This window comes from Aphidius gifuensis, linkage group LG1 (genome assembly GCF_014905175.1).
Source record: "Aphidius gifuensis isolate YNYX2018 linkage group LG1, ASM1490517v1, whole genome shotgun sequence".
Classification (NCBI taxonomy): Eukaryota; Metazoa; Arthropoda; class Insecta; order Hymenoptera; family Braconidae; genus Aphidius; species Aphidius gifuensis.
This window is the reverse complement of record NC_057788.1, coordinates 19,404,317-19,429,955: the sequence shown is the minus strand read 5'-3', so window position 1 is coordinate 19,429,955 and position 25,639 is coordinate 19,404,317. Positions and strand designations below refer to the sequence as shown.

General features: G+C 25.4%; 2 protein-coding genes across 6 annotated transcripts; one reads left to right on the top strand and one right to left on the bottom strand.

Moving 5' to 3' along the window:
* The first annotated feature begins 1,474 nt into the window (after positions 1–1,474).
* Positions 1,475–7,920, top strand: LOC122850586 (RCC1 and BTB domain-containing protein 1-like). 2 transcript variants are annotated; one of them, XM_044149731.1, is made up of 9 exons: positions 1,475–1,726; positions 1,827–2,188; positions 2,372–2,633; positions 2,746–2,873; positions 2,945–3,214; positions 3,398–3,522; positions 3,619–3,716; positions 3,792–3,922; positions 4,028–7,920. In XM_044149731.1, the coding sequence occupies exons 1-9, from the start codon at positions 1,645–1,647 to the stop codon at positions 4,166–4,168; spliced, it is 1,599 nt and encodes a 532-aa protein (XP_044005666.1). In that variant the 5' UTR covers positions 1,475–1,644; the 3' UTR covers positions 4,169–7,920. The 2 variants fall into 2 exon arrangements, with proteins under 2 accessions (XP_044005666.1, XP_044005658.1); XM_044149723.1 differs by having other exon boundaries at positions 3,619–3,922.
* A 2,042-nt stretch (positions 7,921–9,962) lies between these two features.
* Positions 9,963–25,341, bottom strand: LOC122850555 (acetylcholinesterase-like). 4 transcript variants are annotated; one of them, XM_044149704.1, is made up of 7 exons: positions 24,875–25,341; positions 15,781–16,013; positions 14,713–15,358; positions 14,327–14,618; positions 12,782–13,579; positions 12,526–12,701; positions 9,963–11,846 (listed from the first exon to the last, which is right to left on the bottom strand). In XM_044149704.1, exons 3-7 carry the CDS (start codon positions 15,320–15,322, stop codon positions 11,689–11,691), a joined length of 2,034 nt encoding a protein of 677 aa, XP_044005639.1. In that variant the 5' UTR covers positions 15,323–15,358; positions 15,781–16,013; positions 24,875–25,341; the 3' UTR covers positions 9,963–11,688. The 4 variants fall into 4 exon arrangements, with proteins under 4 accessions (XP_044005639.1, XP_044005632.1, XP_044005647.1 ...); XM_044149697.1 differs by having other exon boundaries at positions 14,327–14,651; positions 14,713–15,374; positions 24,875–25,305; XM_044149712.1 differs by having other exon boundaries at positions 14,713–15,374; positions 24,875–25,305.
* Positions 25,342–25,639: the final 298 nt, after the last annotated feature.

Sequence of the window (25,639 nt, the reverse complement as noted above, 5' to 3'; positions counted from 1 at the left end):
TATAGTCGTTTGATGGAAACCATTGAAAAGATACAAATAAAGCCATAAATTAAGGTGAATTTCCGCAAAATAGTTATCCCTGTCGCCGGGGATAACTGAGGGGATAATTATGTCGAGAATAGCTATCCTGTTCAATGTTTATATCAAACTGGATAGCTATTCTCGACATAATTATCCCCTGTACCGGGGATAACATGAAAATGCTCGAAAGCAATATAGTCGTTTGATGGAAACCATTGAAGAAGATACAAATAAAGCCATAAATTAAGGTAAATTTCCACAAAATAGTTATCCCTGTCGCCGGGGATAACTGAGGGGATAATTATGTCGAGAATAGCTATCCTGAAATAAATAGAAAATTGTTCTTGTTGTGATTGTTTGTTATTGTCACATAGGTCGTACCACACATTATCGTAAACTGTAAAGCCTGGAATATTGCATAGAGAAATTATAGAGAATATTGCATAGAGAAAGTTGTTTCTGTTTTTAGTTTTTAGTCGGTATTACTGGGCGAAATTGCAAAACGAAAAAAAAATTTTTTATTAAAGGAATGCACCCAATAACTGTTAAATTATTTTCTCGTATAATGTTTTAATTCTAAGGGCTCAAACTCACGACAAGCAACATTTCGCTTGTAAACATGGCCGCTGTTCCTACGGACCTACTGGGCATGCGCGAATCCGTGATTTCAGTATGAGTGTGCTATAGTAACGGTTCAAAAAATAAATAAATATAACCTTATTAAAATCTCAATATTGATGTTTTGATTGAATTTTGGAGTATTTTTTAAATTCTTTTTTAATTGAACACTTTTGCTCAAGGTTTTGTTTATATATTTTTTTGTGTAATGTGGTGTCATGCCCAAATGTTTTTATAATTATTTGGTTTTTATTTTTGTAGCACTACTGACAGCTGACTATTTACACTGCATATAAACACAGTGCCTCCGTGATTTAAATCACACTGTCGAACTTGTGACTTATCTCACGGATTTGCGCATGCTCAGATCGCTCAGAATTATGTCGGCCATGTTTACAAGCGAAATGTTGCTTGTCGTAAGTTTGAGCCCTAATAAAATTTTTTATACACGTTGATGAATTTATTTATTATTTATCGTGTAATAAAAAAAAAACAGTTTGACAGCTGTGTACAGTGGTGTGAGTGAGAGTTTAATAAATCATTTAGTTCATTTTATAAAAAAGAGGGCAGTTTCAACTATCATACACTTTATGTAGTATCATACGTATGATACCCCGAAAATCGTCGAATTACCCATCACTGAGAGACACGCTTAGGCGCTTAATAATTCATTTTGGTTACTTTTGATGATAGTATCAAGTTTTACCGCTAGAGAGAGATGTTTAATACAAATGGATAAAACATAGTTTTAAACATAGTTCAAAATATTATGTTTATACATGCCCATCTCTGCATGCATATGTTGTTTATGAATGTAAATTTATGATGTTGAATATTGTTGTTACTATTTATATACATTATACATACAGCTGGTAGTGACTTTTGAAGAGAAACAAAGAGAAAGGTTATGCTCATTAATAAACATTACAGAGAAAAGGCAAACATATGCCAATCTGAGTGATAGAATTGTTAAAGTTTTAAATTTTATTAAAAAAATAAGTAGAGATGTCTGATTTGAAAAATTGGCCGGTTTTGAGTCTTTTAAAAAAAGATTTTATCAGTGAAATTCATACTGTACTGATTTTTGGTAATTGAATCATTTTATTAAAATACAATAATTTTGTTACCATAAATATTTATACATAAATGTTACAAATAATATAAATGTACTTATTATTTTTTTATAGGTTCAATTAGCAATGAGGCAATAATATTAACTAAAGACGATGATGTTTATGCATTGGGAACAAATCAATCTGGATGTTTAGGCACTGGTGATACACAAAGTTCATTGTATCCAGTTAAAATCGAAATATTGTGTAAAAAAAATATGAAAACATTTGCGTTTGGTATTGGTCCACATGTACTTGGATTAACATCTAAAGGAGAAGTATTTTCATGGGGACACAATGGATTTTCTGAGCTTGGTAATGGTTCTTCACATAATGGCGTGACACCAACAAAAGTTGCATCGACATTTGAAGATAAAGCAATTATTGCAATTGCATGCGGTAGTCATCATTCATTAGCACTTAATGACGATGGTGAGGTAATTAGAATTTTTACCGATTTATTCAATACTTCATTAACAATAATCAATCCATTTTATTTTTATAAATAATAACATGATAATAAACATTTTTTTTTCAGTTACATAAGTATATTAAACGAATATTTGAAAAAATATTTTACACATAAAAACATGAAATAAAAATTATTATTTATGGATCAGGTTTATGGATGGGGTCAAAATACATGTGGCCAAGTTGGTACTGGAATAAGTACAAATCAAAATACTCCAAGAAAAATAAATTCAAGTCTAACTGGAAAAAAAATTGTTCATATTTTTTGTGGACAAACGTCAAGTATGGCCGTGACAAAATGCGGTGAAGTCTATGCTTGGGGAAATAACAGTGTTGGACAATTAGGAATTGGAACATATATTAATCAATTGAATCCAATGAAAGTTTCTGGATTAACTGGAACAGTAATAGGTAAAAAAATATAGGAGAAAAAAAAGAGTGAAATTAATTAAATTGTTTTTAGTTATTTTAGATATTAAAATTTCAATATTTAATGAATTATTTTTTTTGCATTTTTTTTCAGTTAGAGTTGTTTGTGGTTATTCACACACAATGGCATTGAGTGATGAAGGTGATCTTTATGTTTGGGGTGGTAATGGGTATGGACAATTGGGTGTTGGTACTAAATCAAATACTTGTGTACCTGTTAAGGTTATTAGTTTAAATGATTGTATCATACTATTTTTTAAATTAATTTTTAAATTAATTATTTTTGAAAAAAGTTGTCAGTGCCAGAAATGGGTAGAGTATGTGACATTGCAGCAGTTCACAGCAATCACATTAGTGCAGCTCTTGCTGAAGGCGGAAAGGTTTTTATGTGGGGTCAATGTCGAGGTCAAGTTATTACGACACCAATTTTAACACCGCTGCTTTATTTGCACGATGTACTTGCATGCTACTCAACACCATCAGTTATGCATGAACCACTTGTTCTATATGGTAATGATGAGACAAGTATATTAGACTGCTTAAAACAAGCATTTGATGATCCGGTAAGTATTTTACTTGATATCAATTATTAAATTTTATTAATTTTTATTAATAATAATTCTGATTGATCAAGTATTTTATCATTCAATAAATTCAGGTTTTTAGTCTTAAATAAGCAATTTTATTATTGTTATGAATATATTTTTTAATTTTTATTGTTTAGACTTGAGAACTTTTTTTTCCAGACAAGTAGTGATTTGACAATACAGGTACAGGGTAAACCAATTTTTGTACACAAAGCATTATTAAAAATAAGGTGTCAATATTTTCGATCAATGTTTCAAGAGCATTGGACTGAAAATAATCAATCGTAAGTTATATTATTCGTTTTGTTTTTTTTTTTTTTTATTATAAATAATAACAATATAAACTCTAATTATAAAAAAAACAAAAACATCATTTACAGTGTTATTGAACACGATGAATTTTCACATGACGTGTACAAATCATTTTTAAAATATTTATATACGGATGAAGTTGATTTACCACCAGAAAATGCATTGGGTAGGTCAGACATTGTATCAAATAATGATACAAATGTTAAATATCGTGGAACATCATTTGTCGAATTTTTCGCAGAACTCTTGTACTTGGCCAACGCATATTTTGAGACTCAACTAAAACGTAAATGTGTCCAGACGATAAAACGTGGAATAACTGTTGATAATGTTGCATTCCTATATAAAACAGCAATTGAATATAATGCTCAAGTCAGTAGTATATTTTAATTAATATATAGTAAAAAATAAATCAAATATTATCATAACATTTTTTTTCTTTTTTTTTTTACACAAAAAAAAAATAAAAAAAAAAAGGAATTGGAGGATTTTTGCTTCAAGTTTGCTCTCAATCATATGACGGCTGTTATTCAAACAACTCACTTTGGCAAATTGGATGAGGTAACTCTCAAGACCTTTATCACAAAAGCAGCACAAGCTGGTGCTTTCAAGTCTTAAGTTTATTCAGTGAAATAATAAAAATAGAAATATGATACTTTAGACCATACATAAAATTTTAGAACTGAAAAAAAAATAATGACCAAAGGTATTATGACTATTCGCAATATTAAAATATAATTTTGCATTTATAATGTGATATATTCAAAATTAAAACCAAATAAAAAAAAAACTAAATTAATAGTAAGGAAAAAAAATAATTTTCTAAATAAAATTTTGATTTATTGAACATATCAACTGTTAAATTATTTAATTATTTTACATTTTTAAATATTTTCTCCTTCTGTTTTTTTTCGGTCCAATCATTTGTAAAACTTGATAAATGATTGAATGAAATAATTATTAATATTTTGTAATTAAGTAGTGATCGAGGAACGAACTATTCAATGTCAAAGTTGACAATTTTAAACACGTAAGCCTAGGTAAAAAAGTAAAGTTTTAGTTGTAACAAAAGGGTTCTTTCTTATTTTAGTGCGGTTTTAAAAATTTTTTTTTTTGTATTTTTAGATCGACAAATGAGTTAGATATAATCTTTTAATTATCAAATTTTTGTGTGCGGCTCAATTTACTTACACTAAATAGTTAACACATACGAAGAACAAAAAATATTTCGACAGCAGCGTTCGACGATACCATTTTTTTCATACTTGAGTCCCTGAATACGCCTAATTTTTGTCACGGAGATGCAGACGGTGAAAAGACCTTAATCACGATTATATTATTTATTATTACTGTTGCTAACATTTTATTGTTTTTTAATTATTATTTTATTTTATTTTTGTAATACATGTAGATATATATTATATGTATTTTTTAAAATCCAATATACATAATGTTTTATTAATTATTAAAAATAATAATAATTGTTCTAATTATTTTATATGAATTTTATTTTTTTTAAAATAACTAACATTTGCAATTCATATTTTATTTTCCAAATAATTAATTTATCAGCAATCAAAAAATAAATATTCTGAAAAAAGAAAATGACAAATGTTTTTCACTTAATTTTTAATTAGAATACGTAAACAAAAAAGGAATTGAATTCAAGGAAATTTGGGTTTGAATTGATGTTTTTAATAATTTTTTTTTTTCCAACAGAAAAAAAAGATAAATAAAAAGAAAAATAATTTTCTACTTTGTTGTATCTTTTTTCTTAATAATATGAAAATAATAGGTTTTTTTTTAATCAAAGTAAAAAAAAATTAACTAATTATTGTGACAGTGTTTGACGAATAAAAAACTCTGGTTATTATTTTCGTTTTTGATCTTATCATTAAGATAGGCCTGTGGGCTACTTTTCCAGCAAATTAGTGCTGTCGAAATCCATATTGACACAATCAATAAAATTTTTTAATTAACTTAATATTGTTGATTGGTTTAAATTTCATCATAGCTTTCGTATTTTTTCATTGTTCATATTTCAATTAACATTTTCATTTTATTTTTTTCTATTGTTATTTATTTTTAAAGAATTTGTTTTCCATTTTATTTATACTTTTATATTACTTATTGATTAATGGATTGGTACGTGTGCACCTAAATTACATTGTATTTTTATTATTATTAGTATTATTATTATTATTATTATTATTAATTGAAAAAGCGAAAAATATAAAAACTTTATTTTTTTCTTCGTTTTGTTTTAATTTTTTCGCTTTAACTATTATTTATTTATTTAATTATCTATATATGTATATATATATTTTATTTATACTTTCACTTTCATTTCCGGAAGTACGTCAGTCTGGCAATATTTAAAAATCTATCATTGATTTAGTTAGAAAAAAAAACTGCATTTATTTACTTTTTGTGTTCTCTCTTTTTCTATATATATATATGTTTATCATTATGATGATTAATAAATAATGAATACCTGACAAAAGTGTAATGCGCCAAACATACATATGTTTTACTGTTTTTTTTATTTTATTTTTTGAAATTTTTATTATATTTTCAGTTTTAAAGTGAATGTGCTACTTAAATTTTTTTTATATTTTTTTTATGTTTTGGATTCCATTAAATTTTTTTGTTACATGCATTTTTTTGATATACATAAAAATTACGTTAGCGTTTTTATTTACGCTCATTTTGAGTTTTGTGTTTTATTATTTTTTTTTATTATACACTGAGAAAAATCGTGTCTCGGTTTTAACCATAAATTTTTGTAATTTATAGAAAAAATTTTCTAAAATGTTAAATGACTTGATTTTACCGTGAAAATATTTTATATCAGAATAAAAATTTTTAACATAAAAAATTAAGAATCGTGTGCAATTTCGGATGCATATTTAGCTTTTACTATACAATACAGTACAAAAAGACAAATCAAAAAATTATGTTTGTCAGAAATAATTAATTCTTGAAGTAACTTATGTGTTTGTATATAAGATAGTCCTTGACACCTATACAAATAACGGAAACTTCAATAACGTACAATTTTTAAAAATTGAGGCGAGACTCTACCGAGTCTTTGGATAATATTTTTTTGAAATGTAGAATTTGTTTAGTTATCAGGATCTCAGCGAAAATGATTAGATATAGATAATATTTTTAGGCTCGTTGTTAGCCAAAATTAAATACTATAATCGCGTTTTCTAGTTTTTTAAAAAAAGACTACTCTAAAAAAACAACATTCTGATTATTTGAAAAACATTTTTTTTCTTCTTTCTAAAAAATAAGACTATTACATATTTATCCGTTTACCTATATTTATCAAAATAAACGTTTTTTTTCTTTAGAGTTGACGAGATTCCGAGAACGTTTTATGCTGTTTTTTCAAAATCAAATAACCAGTACCAAGACTGGATTCCTCCCAGTGTACACTAAAGATTTTTTCAAGTTGCATTTTTATGTTTTAAACATTTTTTGTTTTATTATTTTCATGGAATTATTTAGTTCTAATTGTTCAGCTTTAATGATAAGATTTTTATGTGACGTTTTGGGGTCAACACTGTGTTCATGATGAAACTATTGCTGCGTTTTTTTTTGCTGCCGAATTTTGCCGCATTTCACCAAATTTTTCTGCTTTTTTTCCAGAATTGACTGATTTAATACATGTGGAGAATTTTACCGAATATTTTTACTTTGTTGGAGAAATTAGCAAAGAAATTGTCCGAACATTTTTTTTTAGTCATGGAAATTGTGGTATAATTCTTCCGAAAAAATATTTGCAGAGAAATTGGTCGATGACTTTCTTCACTATTTTCTCTACTAAAAAATATTCAGAAAATTCTTTCTAAATGGGCCAATTGCGGAAAAGTTCATCAATAATTGAAAAAATGGCGGAGTAAATTCGGTAAAATTCAGATAAATATTTTTACTAGTTGTGTATTATTTTTTAAAATTTTCTTTTCAATATATAGTTTCAACATTTAAACACTTTTGTTTATTTTTTTTTTTATTTTTTTTTTTTTTGTTTGAGTGACTGAGATATCGAGTTTTTTCATTTAAATATTTGCTAAGAAATTTTTTTAAAATCAGTTTAGAGTCTTTTTGGACACAATATAAAGAGGTCAATTTGTATTAAAATCTTGTCTGACTAAATAGTCGGACTGACTACTGATGAAAATTTTCATTCTAAACTTTCATATATATTCTTTTTTTGTTATGAATCTTTACAATTAATTTTATTATCTACAGTAAATACTTGAGCGATAGTTTCGCACTTCGACGGAGCTTTAATGATATTAATCAAATATAGAAAAACAAATTAAACATTGGTGCATTTATTGCGTGTAAATATGCTATCACGTCAACCCAACTTTTTTTTAGTGTGAAAAAAAAAAAACAATATATTTATGATAACAATAGAAATAGTTGAGGAAATTGGCTGTACGAGGGTTATTGTTTTTTGAAGGGCTTTTCAGGAAGTAATATCGACGAGAAAATAATAATACCTATACATCCATATAACTCGGCTACGGCTAAAAGGGCGTATGTTTTATTTTTTACTTCAAGTGCTGTCCTAAATTTCATTGTTATTCTTTTCATTTTTTTTGCTTGAGAGAATATCGATTATTTTTAGGGTAGCATTTGAGGGTCGTTGTTATTTTTTATTATCATGTTTTCTTTTTTTTTTTTGAATATATTTTTTAAATTATTATCGCTCATTAATTCAAAAAAATAGTCGACATTAATACGCTTTTTTGGCACTAGTCGTGTGATATGTATATATAGACAAAATATATATATATATATATATATATGTAAAAACAGTTACATAAACGTTTTTGCGGTTAATCGTTTTTAAAAAACATATATATTTTTTTTATTCCCTCTATTCTTTTGGCCCCTTTTTACTGTGTTGGGCGTGTTTCGGACGTTTTTAATGCCTCAATGCGGATTCCCGGTCATCTCTGCGAAATAAAAATCAATAGAACGCAAAACAGCCTCTTGGAAATGTTCCAAAAAATTTTTTTTTCATTTTCATTATATTTATTTTTTATTTTTTTGCTTTTTAATGTATTTTTTTTATAACCATCGATTAATCTACATTATTTTATTTTTTCATTCTTATATTTTATCTTGTATTTTATGCACTTTGAAGAATAATATTAAAAGAAAATAAAATATTATTAGCCAATCAAATTTTATGATGGAATCACTGGAGTGTGAATATAATGGTATTAATAATCATTTATTTTTATTTTCATTCATTTTTCCTTGACTCTTTAGAATTTTATTTCTCGAAACTTTTTTTTCATATCATTCCTTTTTATTTTTCGCTTTTTTGGTCCAGTTCACAATATCTCAGTCGCAATGAAACGATAATTAATAAATCTTTATTTTTTTATTTTTTTTTTTTAACTTATAATAATCATAACAATATTAACAACAATAATAAATGTTAGATATGTTCATTCATTTTAATTAACCACCGTTAAGTTTTCTTGTATATCTTTTTTTTTTGTCCAATATATAATTTTTTTTTTCTATTACAAATATATTTTTTTATTCAATTATTTTTTCAATTATTTTTGATATTTCAAAAGTTGGGTTTGACGTAATAGGTTTTTTATATGAGGGAGCAAAAAAACTGTCATTCTTTGTTAAAAATTTTATAATTATACATATATTTATTTTTTTTTTGTAAGTTTTTTTGACGACTATATGTTACGAGAAACATCAACTCAATATATTTAACATATATTTTAACATAATCAAATTATCAACTTTATATATATATATATATTTTATTTATTTTTTTATCATTCAATTTCAAATTTGAGGTCCGATTTATCGCGTCGATAAATAATCAATACTATTTTTATTAAATTTTATTATTTTTAATTACTTTTATTTAATTACCATCATTATTTAAATTTTTCATTTTTTAAAATAATTTTAATAATGCAGTACAATGAAATAATAATAGTTTCGTAAAGCATTTTTACTTAGGTGCAAAACAAATAAGACAAGCATTTTTATATATATTTTTTTTAATTTTTATAAATATTATTAATTATATATATTTATATATATTTATTTATTTATGATATATAATTATTTATTTTTTACTTATATTTTTCATCATTATTATCGTTGTTATTTTATTATTATAGTTACCATTATTGATATTATATATAATTTATTTATTTGAATAATTTTTTTTTTATCACTCTATGTACCCATTATTATCAATGATGAATTTTTGTTTTTTTTTTTTTTTAGTTTATTAATTTATTAATTACTTTATTTTATTTTTTCTTTTATATATAAATCGTATAAAGCTTACTAGTAGGCTTTCGTTTAAGTAATGAAATTTTTTTTACTTTATTTTTTTCTTTTTTTGGTAAATTTTAATACATTATTTTTTTCACTCTTATAGCAATTTAGTAATGATTTTTATGATTTTTTTTAGTTGACAATCATCGTTTTATTAAATGGGTAAAATTTTTTTTTATGAGTGATTTTGGTACTATATATGCGAATTTTTTTCTTTTAGTCCAGCTGTTAGATTTACAGGTGCCTTTTTTTTTTTTCTCAACTTGCTCAGTCATCTATCACTCCCTCACACTCATGTAAGAGTATAATTATAATTTTTTTTTACTGCTTCTTTTTATTTATTTAAAAATTATTTATTAATTTTTAATGCAAACGCTGCGATGTAAAATGACAAAATTATTCTACGTAAACATAAAAACGGTTTGAGTGAGATGAAAAAAATAACAATTTCAGGTTAATTTAATCAGGATATTTAAATTTAAATTAAAAAAAAAATATTTTTATTATGACTTTGATTATTATTCTCGTCCCGTTTTTATTGTCAGCGCAAAATAATTTCGGCAGTTTTTCAAGGGTTAAGGGAAAATCGTGTGACGATGGAAAATACAAATTGAAAAAAAAAGTTTTCAATAAAGCAAAAAAAGATGCGAAAATAAAAAAAATTACACAACTTTTTTCTTTGTTCGACAATAAAAAAAATAAAAAAAATTACCGATATGTTTATATGGAACTAGATTGCGCTCAATGATGTAAATTGTTTATGGGAATTAATAATTAAAATCAATTGAATCTACCGAATTATTTGGAATAAATAAAAAAAATTATTGAAAAAACTATAAAATATATCATTCACATTTTACAACACAAAATTATTTGAATTGTTTTTCATCAAATTCAAAAGTCTTATATGATAAAAAAAAATTTTTAAAAAGTCTATCTTTTGTGTTAGTAAAAAAAAAACGCTCGAATTTGAATGTTCGTATTTTAATGGGCAAAGAAAAATCCCCTCGACAAAATCAAGAGCCGGAAATAATAATAATAATAATAATAATAATAATAATAATAAATCAAATGAAGGGAGAATTAAAAAAAAAATATACCTCGACAGGCTCAAGAGTCTTCTTGCTTTTCCCATGAGTAAAGTAAAAAAAAATGAAAATTTGTTCCCTCAGGAATCGATTCACCATCGTCGCTCGATTATCCCAGAAAACTAGAATAATACGCGCGCGTCAACTTGATATGTCTGCCATATTTATTCATTTATCTATTATTTTATTAATTACTTTATATATACATAATTATATGTGTATTCATAATTATATGTGTACTCATGTATTATGCCAAGACTATGTAACAGTAGTTTCAGCCATGATATCAGTCTATAATATAAAGAAAAATAATATGCACAAAAAAAAATGAAAAGAAAAAAAATTATATTTATTTATGAATGAATATGATATTTACGATCCTATCAAATTTAATAACTAATCGAAGAAGATAAGAAGAATATAAGAAGAATTACAAGACGATGAAAAAAAATAAGATTCATCGGATCGAAGTGATCAAATCGAAGGAAGCTATATAAATATTGTGTTGACAGTGGTGTCGTTGAATTTTACAGTTTTTTTTTCTTTCTTTTAATTTTTTCATTATTATTTTATCATATTTATTATTTTATTTTTTTTAAGTATTATATTATTTTTTTTAGTTTAATTTTTATATATTTTTTTTTTTTTTCTCATTGTATTTTTTTTTTTTTTCGTTTTCATTTGAAAAATAATTGGAATCGTTGACTAGACATAAATGTCTTTTTTTATAAGGGACATCAAGATGTTGGGTATAGCCGTGTTGAATATGATACTCAGTAACACAAGACTCGACGTCAGAGCAGCATGAAGACTTAATGATTCACTACCACTGCAGGTCTCTTTTGAAGTCATCTCCAATTTGGCTAGAGAAAAAAAATTTTTTTAAAATCAAAAAGTAAGAAACTAAAAACAGAAAAAATATATAAAATAGTAGTAATTTTTTTTTTTTATGTTTTATTATAAATTAATATTCTAATTTGTGTGATTCTATATATTTTTTTCTTTATCAATCTATGTAAATAAAAGAATATTGGTTTTTTAATTAGAAAAAAAAAATGGTAAAATTTATTTTTTTATCTTTTTAAAATAAAATTATTTTTTCATTGATATCAAAAATTTTATGACCATCAAAAGTTCCCTGAAAATAAGCAGGTTAATTAAAAAAAATAATGTTAAATGTGTACATCAACATTGAAGTAAAATTTCAGGTGTTGAGTGGAGAGGATTTTAGGGTGGGTGCGCGACGAACTACGCTCAACATTCGTCGGTGCGGTGGCATTGATCGACCGTCCAGTCCCACCCCTTTTCCTATTCTTCACCCTCCAAATCTTTCCTGTCCCATATTTTTATATATTTTTTTTTCATTCCCTTCTGAGTTCTGATAATCCTTGTTTCTTTTTTTTTTCTCAGTGTATTTATCCCATTTGATGATTTTTTTTTATTTTTTTTTTTCCACCCTCTTTAGCAATCTCGATTCAATTCATTTATTCTAGTTATACAAAAATGATGATGGGAAAAAAAAAAACAATAATAAAATCTTACCGGTAGCAGCAAGTAGTTGTGGCAAGTATTTTTTCCAAAATGCGCATTGACGCGTTCGAATACCATATCCAACGTCAGTTGTATTGGTGTTTAGGGTGAGATATTCTTTATTTGTTGATGTATGCTGGGGCCAAAATGCCTCGGTCCATGATCCATCATCGCCCATGTTTGGATCTCTGTAATGTAAAGATAAAAATAAAATATAAAAAATATGAATATATATATTTTTTTTAAATATAAAAATAAAAATTGTTACCCAGTTTTTGCAAAATTAGCCCAATAACGCATCATTCTTTTGGACAAATGTATCTCTTCTTTTGTATATCCTTTATTGGAGTCAAGTGGCTCACCAAATACATAATTAATTTCATCAGCATGCATAACACCAGTCCATCTTGGCCATGGATTATTTTGTGATCTGTGTTTATAATAATACATATAAACTGAATTACCAGTTTCTGCATATCTACCAGCAAATTCATTGACATTACATGTAAATTGATAATCACCAACAATTTTATCAATTGCGTCACGATTAATATTTGGATCATCTGGATGTAACCAATCTGTATATTCATAAATAATTGCTTGTCTTGCAATTTGATTAACATATGGATTTAATTCAGTAACTGATCTTACAAACTCTTCACGTGATATTTTAACATCTTCTTTACCATCAATACGAAATTTTTCAGTTAAATAATATATTATAAAATAAAAACCTTCTTCTGTATTAGAACCCATTAATATATTTGCTTTTTTAAATGAATTTGTTAGTAATGAACGTTGTGGTGTTTCATCTAAAAATGCACCATCAATTACTGGAACAAATGGAAATTCACAAATTCCAAGTGTACCCCATTCACTGTTAACTAATTTATGGGGATCAGCTTGTATAAGACAATCAATAACAGCTTGCATATTTTCATGATCATGAGGACATCCAACAGCTTCAGCTAAACGTAAACCACGCATAATAGATTCTTCACGTGTTATTATTGCCCATGGTGCTGTTGGTGAGCCAGACTGCATTATTGCTTGGTTAAACAAATGCCTAAAGGATATTTTCAAGTATATAATGATTATATAAATGAATTATATATATATTTGATTTATTATATAATCAAAACATATATTGATATAATAATAACAAATAATATTTAAAATATTTTTGACAAAATACTTTGCAATTGTTGAAAAAATCTTTTTTTTTTCTAGATAAACTTTTAGTTTCTATATTACTATATTATAATAAAATTACCAAAAAAATAGATTTATTATAGGTATATTATGTATTTTTGAATCTAAGGAAACTGGAAAGTATATAATGAACTGGTTGAAAATTGAAATAAACAAAAAAAAATAAAAATCGGGCTCTATACAAATAATTAAATTTACAGCATTTACATCAAGTAATTGTGTACAAAGTAAACAAAAAACTTTGTTTTACAATTTAAATTAACATGAAATAATATCAATTTTTCATGACAAAAAATGTAAATTTTAAAAATACAAAAAAAAATTTTACAAGCTTAAATAGAAGCCTACAAAAACAACCTTTGATAAATAAAAATAATAATAACGATATTTTAAAAAATAAGCGTTACAAAAAAACACAAAAAAAAAAACAAAATTTTTCGACCATTTGTATATATTTGTATTTTGAATACAAAAAAAAATAATTAGAAAAATAAAAATAATATTATTGAGTCACTACGACCATAAAATAAATTCAAATATTTCAAGTAAATTCTTCGCATAATAATAATAATTATAATAATAGTATAATTTTTATTATTACCTCGACAATGGTGATAATAAATGCATCGATACAGATACAGCACCAGCACTCTCACCAAATAGTGTGACATTGTCTGGATTACCTCCAAATGCAGCAATGTTATCTCTTACCCATTGGAGTGCCATTGTTTGATCAAATAGTCCAGTATTACCCGGTACATCAGATGTTCCAAAATAAAGAAATCCAAGGCTGGCAACGCGATACTGCATCGAGACGAATATGACGTTTTCCTCACTGACAATGGTTTTTGGATCGTAAACATCAAGAGTGGCAGAGCCAGAATAAAAGCCACCTGGAGAAAATGCGTGATGGCTGCTGCAAATGTCTATCGTGAACGGGACTAAAGTAAAAAAAAAAAAAAAAAAATCGAAAAATAAATAACTCACCACCAAATATCCATACCATGACAGCTGCATTTGTTGGACGTGGTTTTGGTAAAACAACATTAACATAAAGACAATCTTCACTCAATTGTGTATTTGGATTCCACATTGTTGCACCAGGAAAATCACCAAAAACAGTATCAAGTATTTGTACACAACTATTTGGTAATGTTGTTGTATTTAATATACCATCCCACTTTTCAGCTGGTCTTGGATGACGAAATCTTAAATGTCCAATTGGTTTTTGTGCATATGGTATACCAAAAAATGCATCAACTTTTTTACCACTCGATGCTATTAATGTTGTACCACGTATACGTCCTTTTTTAGTTGTTATAATTAATGGATCATCTGGTCCACTCAATGCCTCAGCATGTGGCTCAATATTCATAAGTTTTTGTTGATGATTTTGTTCATGTGTGTGCTCTTGATTTTGTTGTTCTTGTTGCTGATTTTGTGTACTAATATCTTCATGTGATAAATCAGCATGATGACGACTTCTGTGTGATGGTGTTGCTCTTGCACCAAGATCAAGAGTCGTTGCAACTACAACTGTTAGTACAACTAATGTTTCAACATTCAGGAGAGTGCCACGACCTCTTGTCATCGCCATCGTATTCGCACCACTCCTTTCCTCACCGTTCTACACCTATTACAAATTAACTCTATAAAAAAATTACAAGAAAAAGAAATAAAAGAAAAATAATTCATATATACTTTTGAAAAATACACATGAATAAGCCTGGTAAAAATAATGTCTTTGATTTAGTATAGGCTAATTTGAAGAAAAATGGGGTAAATCGGAGTTTGATCAGGCAAAATCAAAGAAATATAAAATTAACCATCAAATACGAAAAAAAATTAAACCAGATTACTTCAATTTACTCTGCTTTTGTCTGATCAATTACTGATTTTATCTTTACTGAGTTTATCTTTGTTTAATTTCTAACTCCCTTCAAAAACACCCGGTAAATTGGAGAAATTGTTTTCACCAAGAAACGAAGAAAAAAAAGAAAAGTATTATTCTATTTTTTCTAGTATATATAAAAGTAAAAAATATATTCTACTCACCTTGAGTCAATGACGACGTCTGGATCACTTGGATTTCAATGATGAGACAATATTGCTTGCCAAATTGGCAGGCAAATATTAATTCGATGGATTGAAAATTATTGTTTTGATTATGATATTTATTGAGTGGTGTTGAAATATAAAGAGAGGGAAAACAGGGTGGGATCCAGGGACGATTAACATCCAATCACCCTTCTTCAATCAGCTACATCACCGTTTCAACAGTCATCATTCTACAAAAAATAATTAATAAAAAAATATTTTAATATAATTGTATTTTTAATTTTATACAAATAAAATAATAAAATTATTTTTGATAAACAACAAATTAAATTATTTTTTTATTTTTATTTGCCAAAGATTTGCCGCATGAATTTATTCATTTTATTGCATGAGTTGACGCGCACCAGAATTTTCAAGTAGAATAGAATACGCTTATGTAAAAATCACGCGAGCATGCAATCGTCGCTTATAGATTGTTGTATTATGATTACATGCGCTATCCTCATTTTTTTTTCTTTTCGTTTATGGGTTGATTCAGGTCTAGTTTTCGTTGTTCATTGGTGTGTGTGTGTGTGTGTGTTTAATTTCGTTCAGTGTAAACGACGAGGGTGATAAAGGGGTGACCTAGAGGTGTCACTGGGTTAGCGTGTCCATGGGCCATCCATAAACCCTGCTGATATATACACATACACACATTTTCCTTTATATCAGCCTCAACCTTTTGCCCACTTGCTGCCTACTGTTTCTGTCTCGTTTTTTCGAGTTTGCATATTCGCAAATTTAAAAGAAAATAAAAAAAAAAACTTTTCCAACATTTTTGTTTTCTCAATTGTTGAGAATCTAAAAACAGTTAAATATATTCAGTAACATTAAATGTTAAAAATTATTTAAATATATAAACATATTATAGCTTTATTTTTTGTTTTAAAATATATACATATATATATATATATATATATACACATATATATATATATATATATATGTATATATTAGTAAAAAAATGATAGTTTATATAGTAGTATACTAAAAACGAAGGTTGTAAGACGTTATAAGTCGTTTTATTGGCGACGATTTAGAAGCAAATTAATTATATATAGATATATCTAAACTATATAGGACTATATATTAAATTGTTAAAAGGTATATAGCTATATAGCTATATAGCTGTTTCAAAAACCTTATACTTAAAAGTTTCATTAACTTATTGAGACGAAAAAATTGTATTTGAACTCTGTTAAAAAAAAAAATTTCTGATTTTTTTGTAAATTCATTAAAAGTTTCAACTATACAGAAAAAATATGGAGAAGGTACAGAGATTGTTTCAAAAAACCTTCCATTAACTTTTTTTTTATCAAAAAAATCCAGAGAAAAATCAAGCAAAACATTTGTCAAATTATATATATACCTATATATATTTAAGGTCTTTTATTAATTTGACATGCAAAGTGATCAACAAAGCCAACAGTATAAGATTGTAAATATCAATATAAATTATCGCAAACTCCATTATATAAAAAAAAAAAAAAAAGGTTATTATATAAATACAGTACTGTATTTAGTTTTTTTTTTTGTAAGCAATCAAACGAAAGTCCATAAAGTTAATGATAAATGAGGTCAATAATTGATAAATTTTTTTTTCTGTATTCCTTTTTAGATAATATTTGATAATATATATGTTTATATTTTAAATGTGAATTTAAGCATTCTTTGCCAAAATAATTTGACAGGATAAGAGCCTATAGAGGATAAAAAAATAGTGAATATCACGCGAGTAATACATGGAAATTATGATAGGCTCATTTATGTTATATAAATGTACATATGGATTTCAATCGGTGAAGGTCACATTTTTGTCGCACTCAAGTTAATACGTAATATATATATATATCTGTTATATTAATTTTATGTTCTTTTTTATATTTTTTATTATAGTTTTTTAATTAAATCTTTTACTTTTTAATTAATATTAATTTCTAAATTTAAAGTATATATATATATAAATAATATTTATATATCAAAATGAACATAAAAATATATATAAGCCGTTGTATTGACGGGTCATCAAGTGAACAATCACTAAAATATATATATGAATAAATAACAACAATATCGGGAAACAATGTGTCAAATTGTTAAAATGAAGATTAAAATTTGAGTTGTTGTACAGATAGAACCTTGTAAAACCAAATTACCCAAATTTAAAATAATATAAATATTGCATAATGACTACAAAAAAAGAAGAGCAGTTCTAGAAGATTGTATAGTTCGATAATTCGTTGTCAATGTAATGGGAACAAGCGTGTTAAAGGGAGTTTTTATGAGCGAGTAAAGTAGGTATAAAAAAAGGGTTTGGGGTATAACTATATATAATACAGCTTCCGGGCATACTGATATGGGCCAAATGACACGAGAAGTAAAACGATGATCGGTACATACATATATAAAAAAAAACAGTCTAATGACGAAATTTGTGGTGACGTCATAGTCGGCCTAGTCAGCCTAGTCGAGGAAGAGGCTACAGGGCCGAGTCCGAAACCGCAATATACCTGCAGTACGATTAATCTCTTTTCATGTCTAAAATATTGTTATGTTAGTCAATATATATATATATATTATTTAGTACATATATACACATATATGTACATTGTACACACAGTAAAAATATTCATGTTGCTACAATAAAAACTAAAAGAAATGAAACCGCATTTTAAAGTTGAAGAATCATAAAGTTTTAATTATAAAGAGTTTTAATATCAGCATTTCTGGAAATTTGATAATAATTCAAGTGGATTTTTTTACTGTGATAATAAAAGTAACTTTTTTGTGCCAAAAAAAAATATATTTAATTTTTTTTTTCTTCTGATTATACGTTTGATAACACATTATTTGACATTTATGTATATAATGAAACTCATGATATCTTAAAAATTTGATTTTCGTATTACTTTTATGTTAAAAAATCTTTTTTTTTTTTGTCAATGAAAAATTAAAATGTTTTTATTTTTTTGATTTCATGTATATAATTTATCAAATAATTTTGATAATTAAAAAACCATGAATGATCAAAAAATAATTATTAAAAATCATTGATGTAATAATTAATAAAATTAAAAAATTAGTTTTTAAATTTTTTAAAAATTTAATTACTTTATTTTAGTTTGTACGATCAAATGAAAATCTCACTGACAAATTCTGCAATTTTTTTATTTTAATTACATTTTCATAGACTTGTTAAGAAAGATAGAAAAATTTATTAAAAGTTTGAATTGAATGTACTTGTAATGTTTAAAAAATTTTTTACTTGGGCTAAGTTATAAACTAGCTTTGTTTGTCGTTGGTTTTTTTTGTAACTTTCAATTTTGCAGTTGAAGACAAACTTTTTTTTTTCTCTTTTTCATAATTTTTCAAATTATGTATTACACAATTAAATGTGTATTTCTCTATACATAGAACTGTAGCAATATATACAGGTTAATAGCAAATCTATTTTTTTTAATTATTATTTTGTCATAAAATTAATTTCAAATTATATAAACCTGAAAACAGCTAAATAGTTGTTTTTTCAAGAATTTTTTAAATAATCAGTTATTTTTAACAATAAAAATGGTAATTTTTTTAATTATAAGAATAAAGTAATATGAGAAAAAAAAATAATAAAATAAATTTATATGAACAAGTTTCCATTGGAATGTGATATTGTGTTGTCATGACACCCTTCGTGATAAAATTTTCAACTTTATATATATAATATATATATAAGCTATATAGTACTTTATTTTTTATGTATTCATTTTTTCTATTTTTTCATGCATGATATTATCAAGTTCAATGTATGATGCTTGAAAGTGTCTTTTATATAACGGTTGAGAAAAGACTCGTTCATAAAAGAAAAAAATTGTAGTTGTGAAATTGTAAGCTCTAGAGATCAAGGGGTAAAAAAATAAAATAACACGACGAGGTCATGATTAAGTAATAAAGTTTTTTCCAGTTTAAAAATTAACTTTTTACAACAGTGAGTTAGCCGCGCAATAGTATCAAAATTGGTCGCAAAAGAAAAAAAGAAAAAGCTCATATTTCTTTTAAAACTTCAAGCTCAATAAAATTGTTTTAGAATTTTTTTTTTTTCATCATTAATATATTCAATAATTCTGATGTTAAAATTTAGAAAAATCACTAATAATAAAAAAATATTAATAATAAATCATTAATTATTATTTTAAAAAAAAATTTGATTTAAAACTTATTTTTTAATTTTCAATTATTTTATTACATAAAAAATAATTGGTTCCATTCAATGTCATTTCATGCGTTCATCTATTTTTATACTGTTTTATTAAAAAAAAAAATGACATATATATATATACGATGAATTTTTTAAAAGCAATTAGTACATACTTTTTTAAAATTTCAATTAAAATTTTCTATTGTATTTAACTATATTTACTCACCAAACACAGTGCATTGAACATGTTCATTTTTAATGGATAAAAAAATAAACTACACAACGTTACTTTTTATCAAGTTTTTAATTATTTTATATTTTATTATTTTACCATTTAGTTTGCAGATTGTTGTTGCCACTCTAAATTAGCAAAGAAAAAAATAAATAAATAAAAAATAATTAAAAACTTCTGACTAATTATAAAAAAAAAATTTCAAGAAACGACATTGCTTAGTTTAAATTAATAGAGATATTATAACAAAAAAAGAAAATAATAAAATATTAGATGATTTTAATTGTATTTTATCATCTTGATATAAATTTTAATATTATAAAAATATAATATTAAAATAAAAATAATAAACAAAGTGAGTCAAAGTCAATGTTAAAAATGGATATTGAATGATAAGGATCAATAATTTACATAGCAGTAAGATTTTTGAAAAGAAAAAAATAATAACAATTCGGTGCACTGGTAAAATGTAAGTGGTACCGAGCCAGACACTGAGACCCACTTCCCCACTAAACGTCATTCCAAAACGTCTATACATTGCATAAATGAGTTCAAGTATAAGAACACGAGGTACAAGTAAACATGAACACACCAATCTTCAACAGTATTATATATATATATATATATAATACATATATATATATATATCAAAAACGCATTCAACGTCTCAACATGTATCTTTCAACACTTGTTTTTTTTCTTTCTTTCAGCTTTTTTTTTTTTATTTTTTTTTTCTCTCCACTCTTCAGTGAGTGAAAAGGCAAAGGGCCCTCAGTGACCTCAACGTGTTTGAGCACTTCTTCAATCTATATATAATATGAAGATGGTTTAGTTTACATTCTGTGTCCCTAAACCCGTGGGAATTTCAAGAACATAAAGATATATAAATATATGTAAAACAAAAAAATATATACACATATATCATGAAGACTAGACTCTAGACTCTAGTCCTCTAGTCTTCATAAAATTGTATATATATAAGGTATTCTCAAAAAAGTCGGGAAGCAATCTCCCTTGACTCCACGTATCAGTGTAATTCTTTTTTTTATTTTATTTGAATAAACAATAAAGCCTAATTTTTTTTCAAATTTTTCTCAGATTGGTTTTTAAACGGAATAAAGCTATAACTTTCAGATTTAACAGTCTAAAAATAAAATACAGAAAAATTTTTCCAGGTATTTTTTTTTTTTTTTTTTATAAAAAAAAATAATTTAATTTTTATATTTTTTAAATTTTCATAAATTTATAACCCAATTTCGTTGTATTTTTGTAAATCACAAGTTTTATAGATAAACAATTTCTTTTTTTTATTAAATTGTTACTAAAAAAAAGTATGCTAAGCCAACAAAGGTGAGAGGAAAATTAAAAAAAAAACTGGCAGTTATTATTTTTCTAAATGAGAATAAAAAAATATATATCACAACGATTCACAGGGTCGAGGAAAATTGCTCTCCGATTGCTCTCCGATTGCTGATTGCTCTCCGATTTCACTCTATATACATACTTGTTATATATTCCACTCCCTTATTTCTTATATAATTTTTTTTTCATTTTCTATGTTGCAAAGAAACTTAGAAAAAAAAGTTAATATTATTAGTATAATATAAAAATATAAAATATTTTATAATAAATATTGCATTATTTTCTTTCGATAAAAATTTTAATTTATTGAATAAAAATATTGTTATGTAACAAAAGATTAAAAAGAAAAAAAGTTTTTCGAGGTCAAAAATATTTACTATGCAGGTGAAATATATCCTCGAGCTGATGTTGCTCTATCACGGCTGCACTGCGACAGGAGTAAGTTGTATATATGTCTATCTATGTACACATTGAGATCAAACATACGCGCAATTTTCGACTTTGTGCATTGGCTCCAGGGGGTTCTTTTGTTATGCTCTTCTTGTTGTGTATGTATATAAACAGTTTACATTTATATATATATCAATATGCGTTTAATATATAAATGCAAGTGTAGTTGTAGAAAAGTAAATATGTGTACAAACGTTTCTCGAATCAAGCAGAGAATACAAAACTGTATTCACTACAATGTATACATATATCAAATCACCCAGAGGCTAGATTAACCTGGTTTGGTAAAAATCACAAAATCTTTTATACAAAATTTCACAAAATAAAATCATAAAAAATACATACCAAGGTATATTGTTTTATTTATTTTTTATTTGCTTGATTTGATATTCATTTTCGAAAATAAAAATGTCAGTTCCATTATTGGACAGTTATTTTATTCATTTTTTTTTTCTTCATTCAATTTATAATATTGAGGGGAATCATTTTTTAAATAAAATAAATAAATACTGATAATAAACAAGATGTATACATATATGTATATTATTAAAAAAAAATTTTTTTTTGAATAATTTTAATAAATAAATATTTGGAAAATTGATATTAATAATGAAATATAATATTAAGTAAAAAATTAATAACCATACTATTGTATGATTAATTAAAAAAAAAAAAAGTATTATTTTTTAGATTATTTCAATAAATAAAATGTTTTAAAATTTTTTTTTTTCTTTCCAATATTAAGTCAATATTTTTCAAATAAAACGATATTAATAATAATGATAATAATAATAATAATAATAATAATAATAATAATAATAATAATAATAATAATAATAATAATAGTAATAATAATAACAATTTTATAAGTTTATTTTTGTAAATATTTATATAAAAAATAAATATTTAATTATATATTTTTTTAATAATATATGAAAATAGAGAAAAAATAGCAATGAGTAAGTGAGTGAAATGTAGCCTCGACATAGAGTAGAGGTGTATAGCCAAGAGAAGGTTGAGGAGGTGAAGAAGGAGGAGGAGGCGCAGCGACGAATTCTCAAAAGCCTCGTATCGATTGACCCCGACGGAAAAGCCGCCGGGCCGCGCACACCAACAGAGATGAGAGAACCATGAAAGCGTAGAAGCAAAACGAGGAGGGGTTGATAAGGGGGTTGGTTACGCTTTCCAAATAGTCGTATCATTTTTTTTTATTTATTTCATACTTTTTTCACCTCAAATATATCCTTGAAGAGAAGACAAAATTTAAGATGGAAATATTTTATATAAATTGAATATAAAAATATATCAAAATTAATTATTTTTTTTTAAACTTTTGAAAATTTAATTATCTATTTTTTTATTGTATTATCTATATATTTATTTGTTTATCTATAATTATTGATAATTGTTTTATTTTAATTTTTTTCCGGATATATTGCTCACACTTGTGCCAGGCCATAATCGATTTTTGTGTTTGCGCGGGATAGTAGTGAAACAAACCTCGTGCTTGAATTGTTCTCGTCCCTCTTCATATATTACCCAGCTATGCGACGATACAATCAAACCTCATGTTCCCAAAATTATTTCCGGTCAATCAATTTGCTCGGTCACGCGTCAATTATTATTATTCTTTTTCATTTGTTACAGTAAAACATGTTTTTTTTTTCAATTAAGAAAAAGTAAAAAGATGTTAACTTAGATTTACATTTAATTTAGTTTCTTGATTATTTGAAAAAAGTCAAATAAGATGGGATATAAAGAGGGATTAAAAGTCAGGTTATAAATTCAACAATCAGATATTATTTGGATGAATCGTGAAAATTGTCGGCATACTATATCTCGTTTGTGAAAGGTCACCGTATATTTTTGGATTTCATTTTCAATATTCTATATATATATATATATATATGTATGTATATCGTTTTTTTTTTTTTTTTTTTTATCATCCATATCTTATTTAATATACAGTTTAATTTATTCATAATTTATTCATGTTTGACACGTTGTGTATGTACAGAATAACTCTATTACAAGAAATATATATAATATAAGTATACTTGTAAATATTAAATTGCATTCTCTTATTTTTTGCTAACTTGTATGTTATATATTAAAAAAAAAAAAGAATTATATCAAATTTATTCAATAAAAATATAATAGTGACTTGTATAAATTTGTAATAATTTTTTTATTGTTTATATTTATTTCATTTTTTTTATTGTAATGGATACAATGACCTTTTATATACTCACTCAATAACCGGAAGAGTCACTTCTCGATTGTGTAACATATATCCGTGTGTATAAAATACTAACAAATGCACATGATGGGGATTTAAATGACATTATCTATGGGTCAGTATATTTTTATTAATATTAACGTTCCAACTTCCTGACTCATGTACAAAATGAAATATAAGTGACATTCAAAAATAAGCTAAAATTAAATTAAACGATTAAAATTTTGAAAAAATAAAAAAATTTAAACGACAAATAAACAGTCTACTTTAGGTAACTATCTAATGTCATACTCAAAAGTTGTTTTGAGTATATAACCAATTATTCGTACGTGCTAAGTAGGCTTTTTTCATAATATTTTTTTTTTGTTGTAAAACTGTCTAAAGTAGTTATCAAGTTGTTATGCACTTGACCGACCAAACTGCAAATTAAACATATCAGTTTTTTTTTTTTTTTTTGTATTTATATAAGAGTCTTTTATGTTAATTATATATCATCTCAATTCATCAATTATAAAACCAATAGATTAATAGTAAAAACAAAAAAAGAAAATTTATTTTTTAAATAATAATAATAATATTCTACCTGGGTCCTATGACTGTGAACAAATCCTCTCGGCAATTTGACTGAAAATTACACTCTTCGAATTAAAAAAAAAAGAAGAAAAAAAAAATATATAAATATTAATTAAATTATTACTAAAAATAAATTAAATAATAAAAAATTAAATTGTTTTTTTTTTAGAGGTTGAAAATTAATAAATATTCAACTTTATTAATTAATCATTTATTTCTTGGTCAAATTGATTGCCACGTTTTTCATTTATATAAATTATTTATTCACTTTGTGATAATGATATATAATAATATTTATTTTGTATATGAATATGATGACCAAGAAAATATTAAGGATAAGAAAAAATAAAGGAAAATATTATATTGATATATATGATATAGAACACAGCCACTTGTTCAAAACACGCACGATGTAGGCCGGCAAGCGGTTCAGGCCGCACTGATAAAACTTATGCCAAGCCAACGAGTAATAAGGGTGAACTAGCTTAAGCCACCCACCCACCCACCCTTTTAGGCCAATATATATATATATTTTTCCCTCTCTTGAAAATTTCATACCTCTCTTTTGGCTACTCTCGCAACAGCGATGTAGTATAGAGCTAAATATATGTAGATAATATATGTATATATATATATATATATATATAATTATTATATATATACCATATATCCACCGCACACGCCGCTCAACATCTCCTGCTTTGCCAAGTTGCCCAGTCGACAACTCGGGAGTCTGGGCGAACATCCTCCCTTCTCTCCTTTTTAGTCCTTCTCA

Excerpts from the sequence above, each read along its gene's own strand:
- LOC122850586 (XM_044149723.1), top strand. The coding sequence starts at position 1,645 with ATGTCTGATTTGAAAAATTGGCCGGTTTTGAGTCTTTTAAAAAAAGAT. Across the intron at positions 2,189-2,371 it reads CACTTAATGACGATGGTGAG|GTTTATGGATGGGGTCAAAA; the intron begins GTAATTAGAATT and ends TTTATGGATCAG. Across the intron at positions 3,923-4,027 it reads CAATTGAATATAATGCTCAA|GAATTGGAGGATTTTTGCTT; the intron begins GTCAGTAGTATA and ends AAAAAAAAAAAG.
- LOC122850555 (XM_044149697.1), bottom strand. The coding sequence starts at position 15,322 with ATGGCGATGACAAGAGGTCGTGGCACTCTCCTGAATGTTGAAACATTA. Across the intron at positions 14,652-14,712 it reads CATGGTATGGATATTTGGTG|ACATTTGCAGCAGCCATCAC; the intron begins GTGAGTTATTTA and ends CGTTCACGATAG. Across the intron at positions 11,847-12,525 it reads ACAACTACTTGCTGCTACCG|CCAAATTGGAGATGACTTCA; the intron begins GTAAGATTTTAT and ends TTTTTTCTCTAG.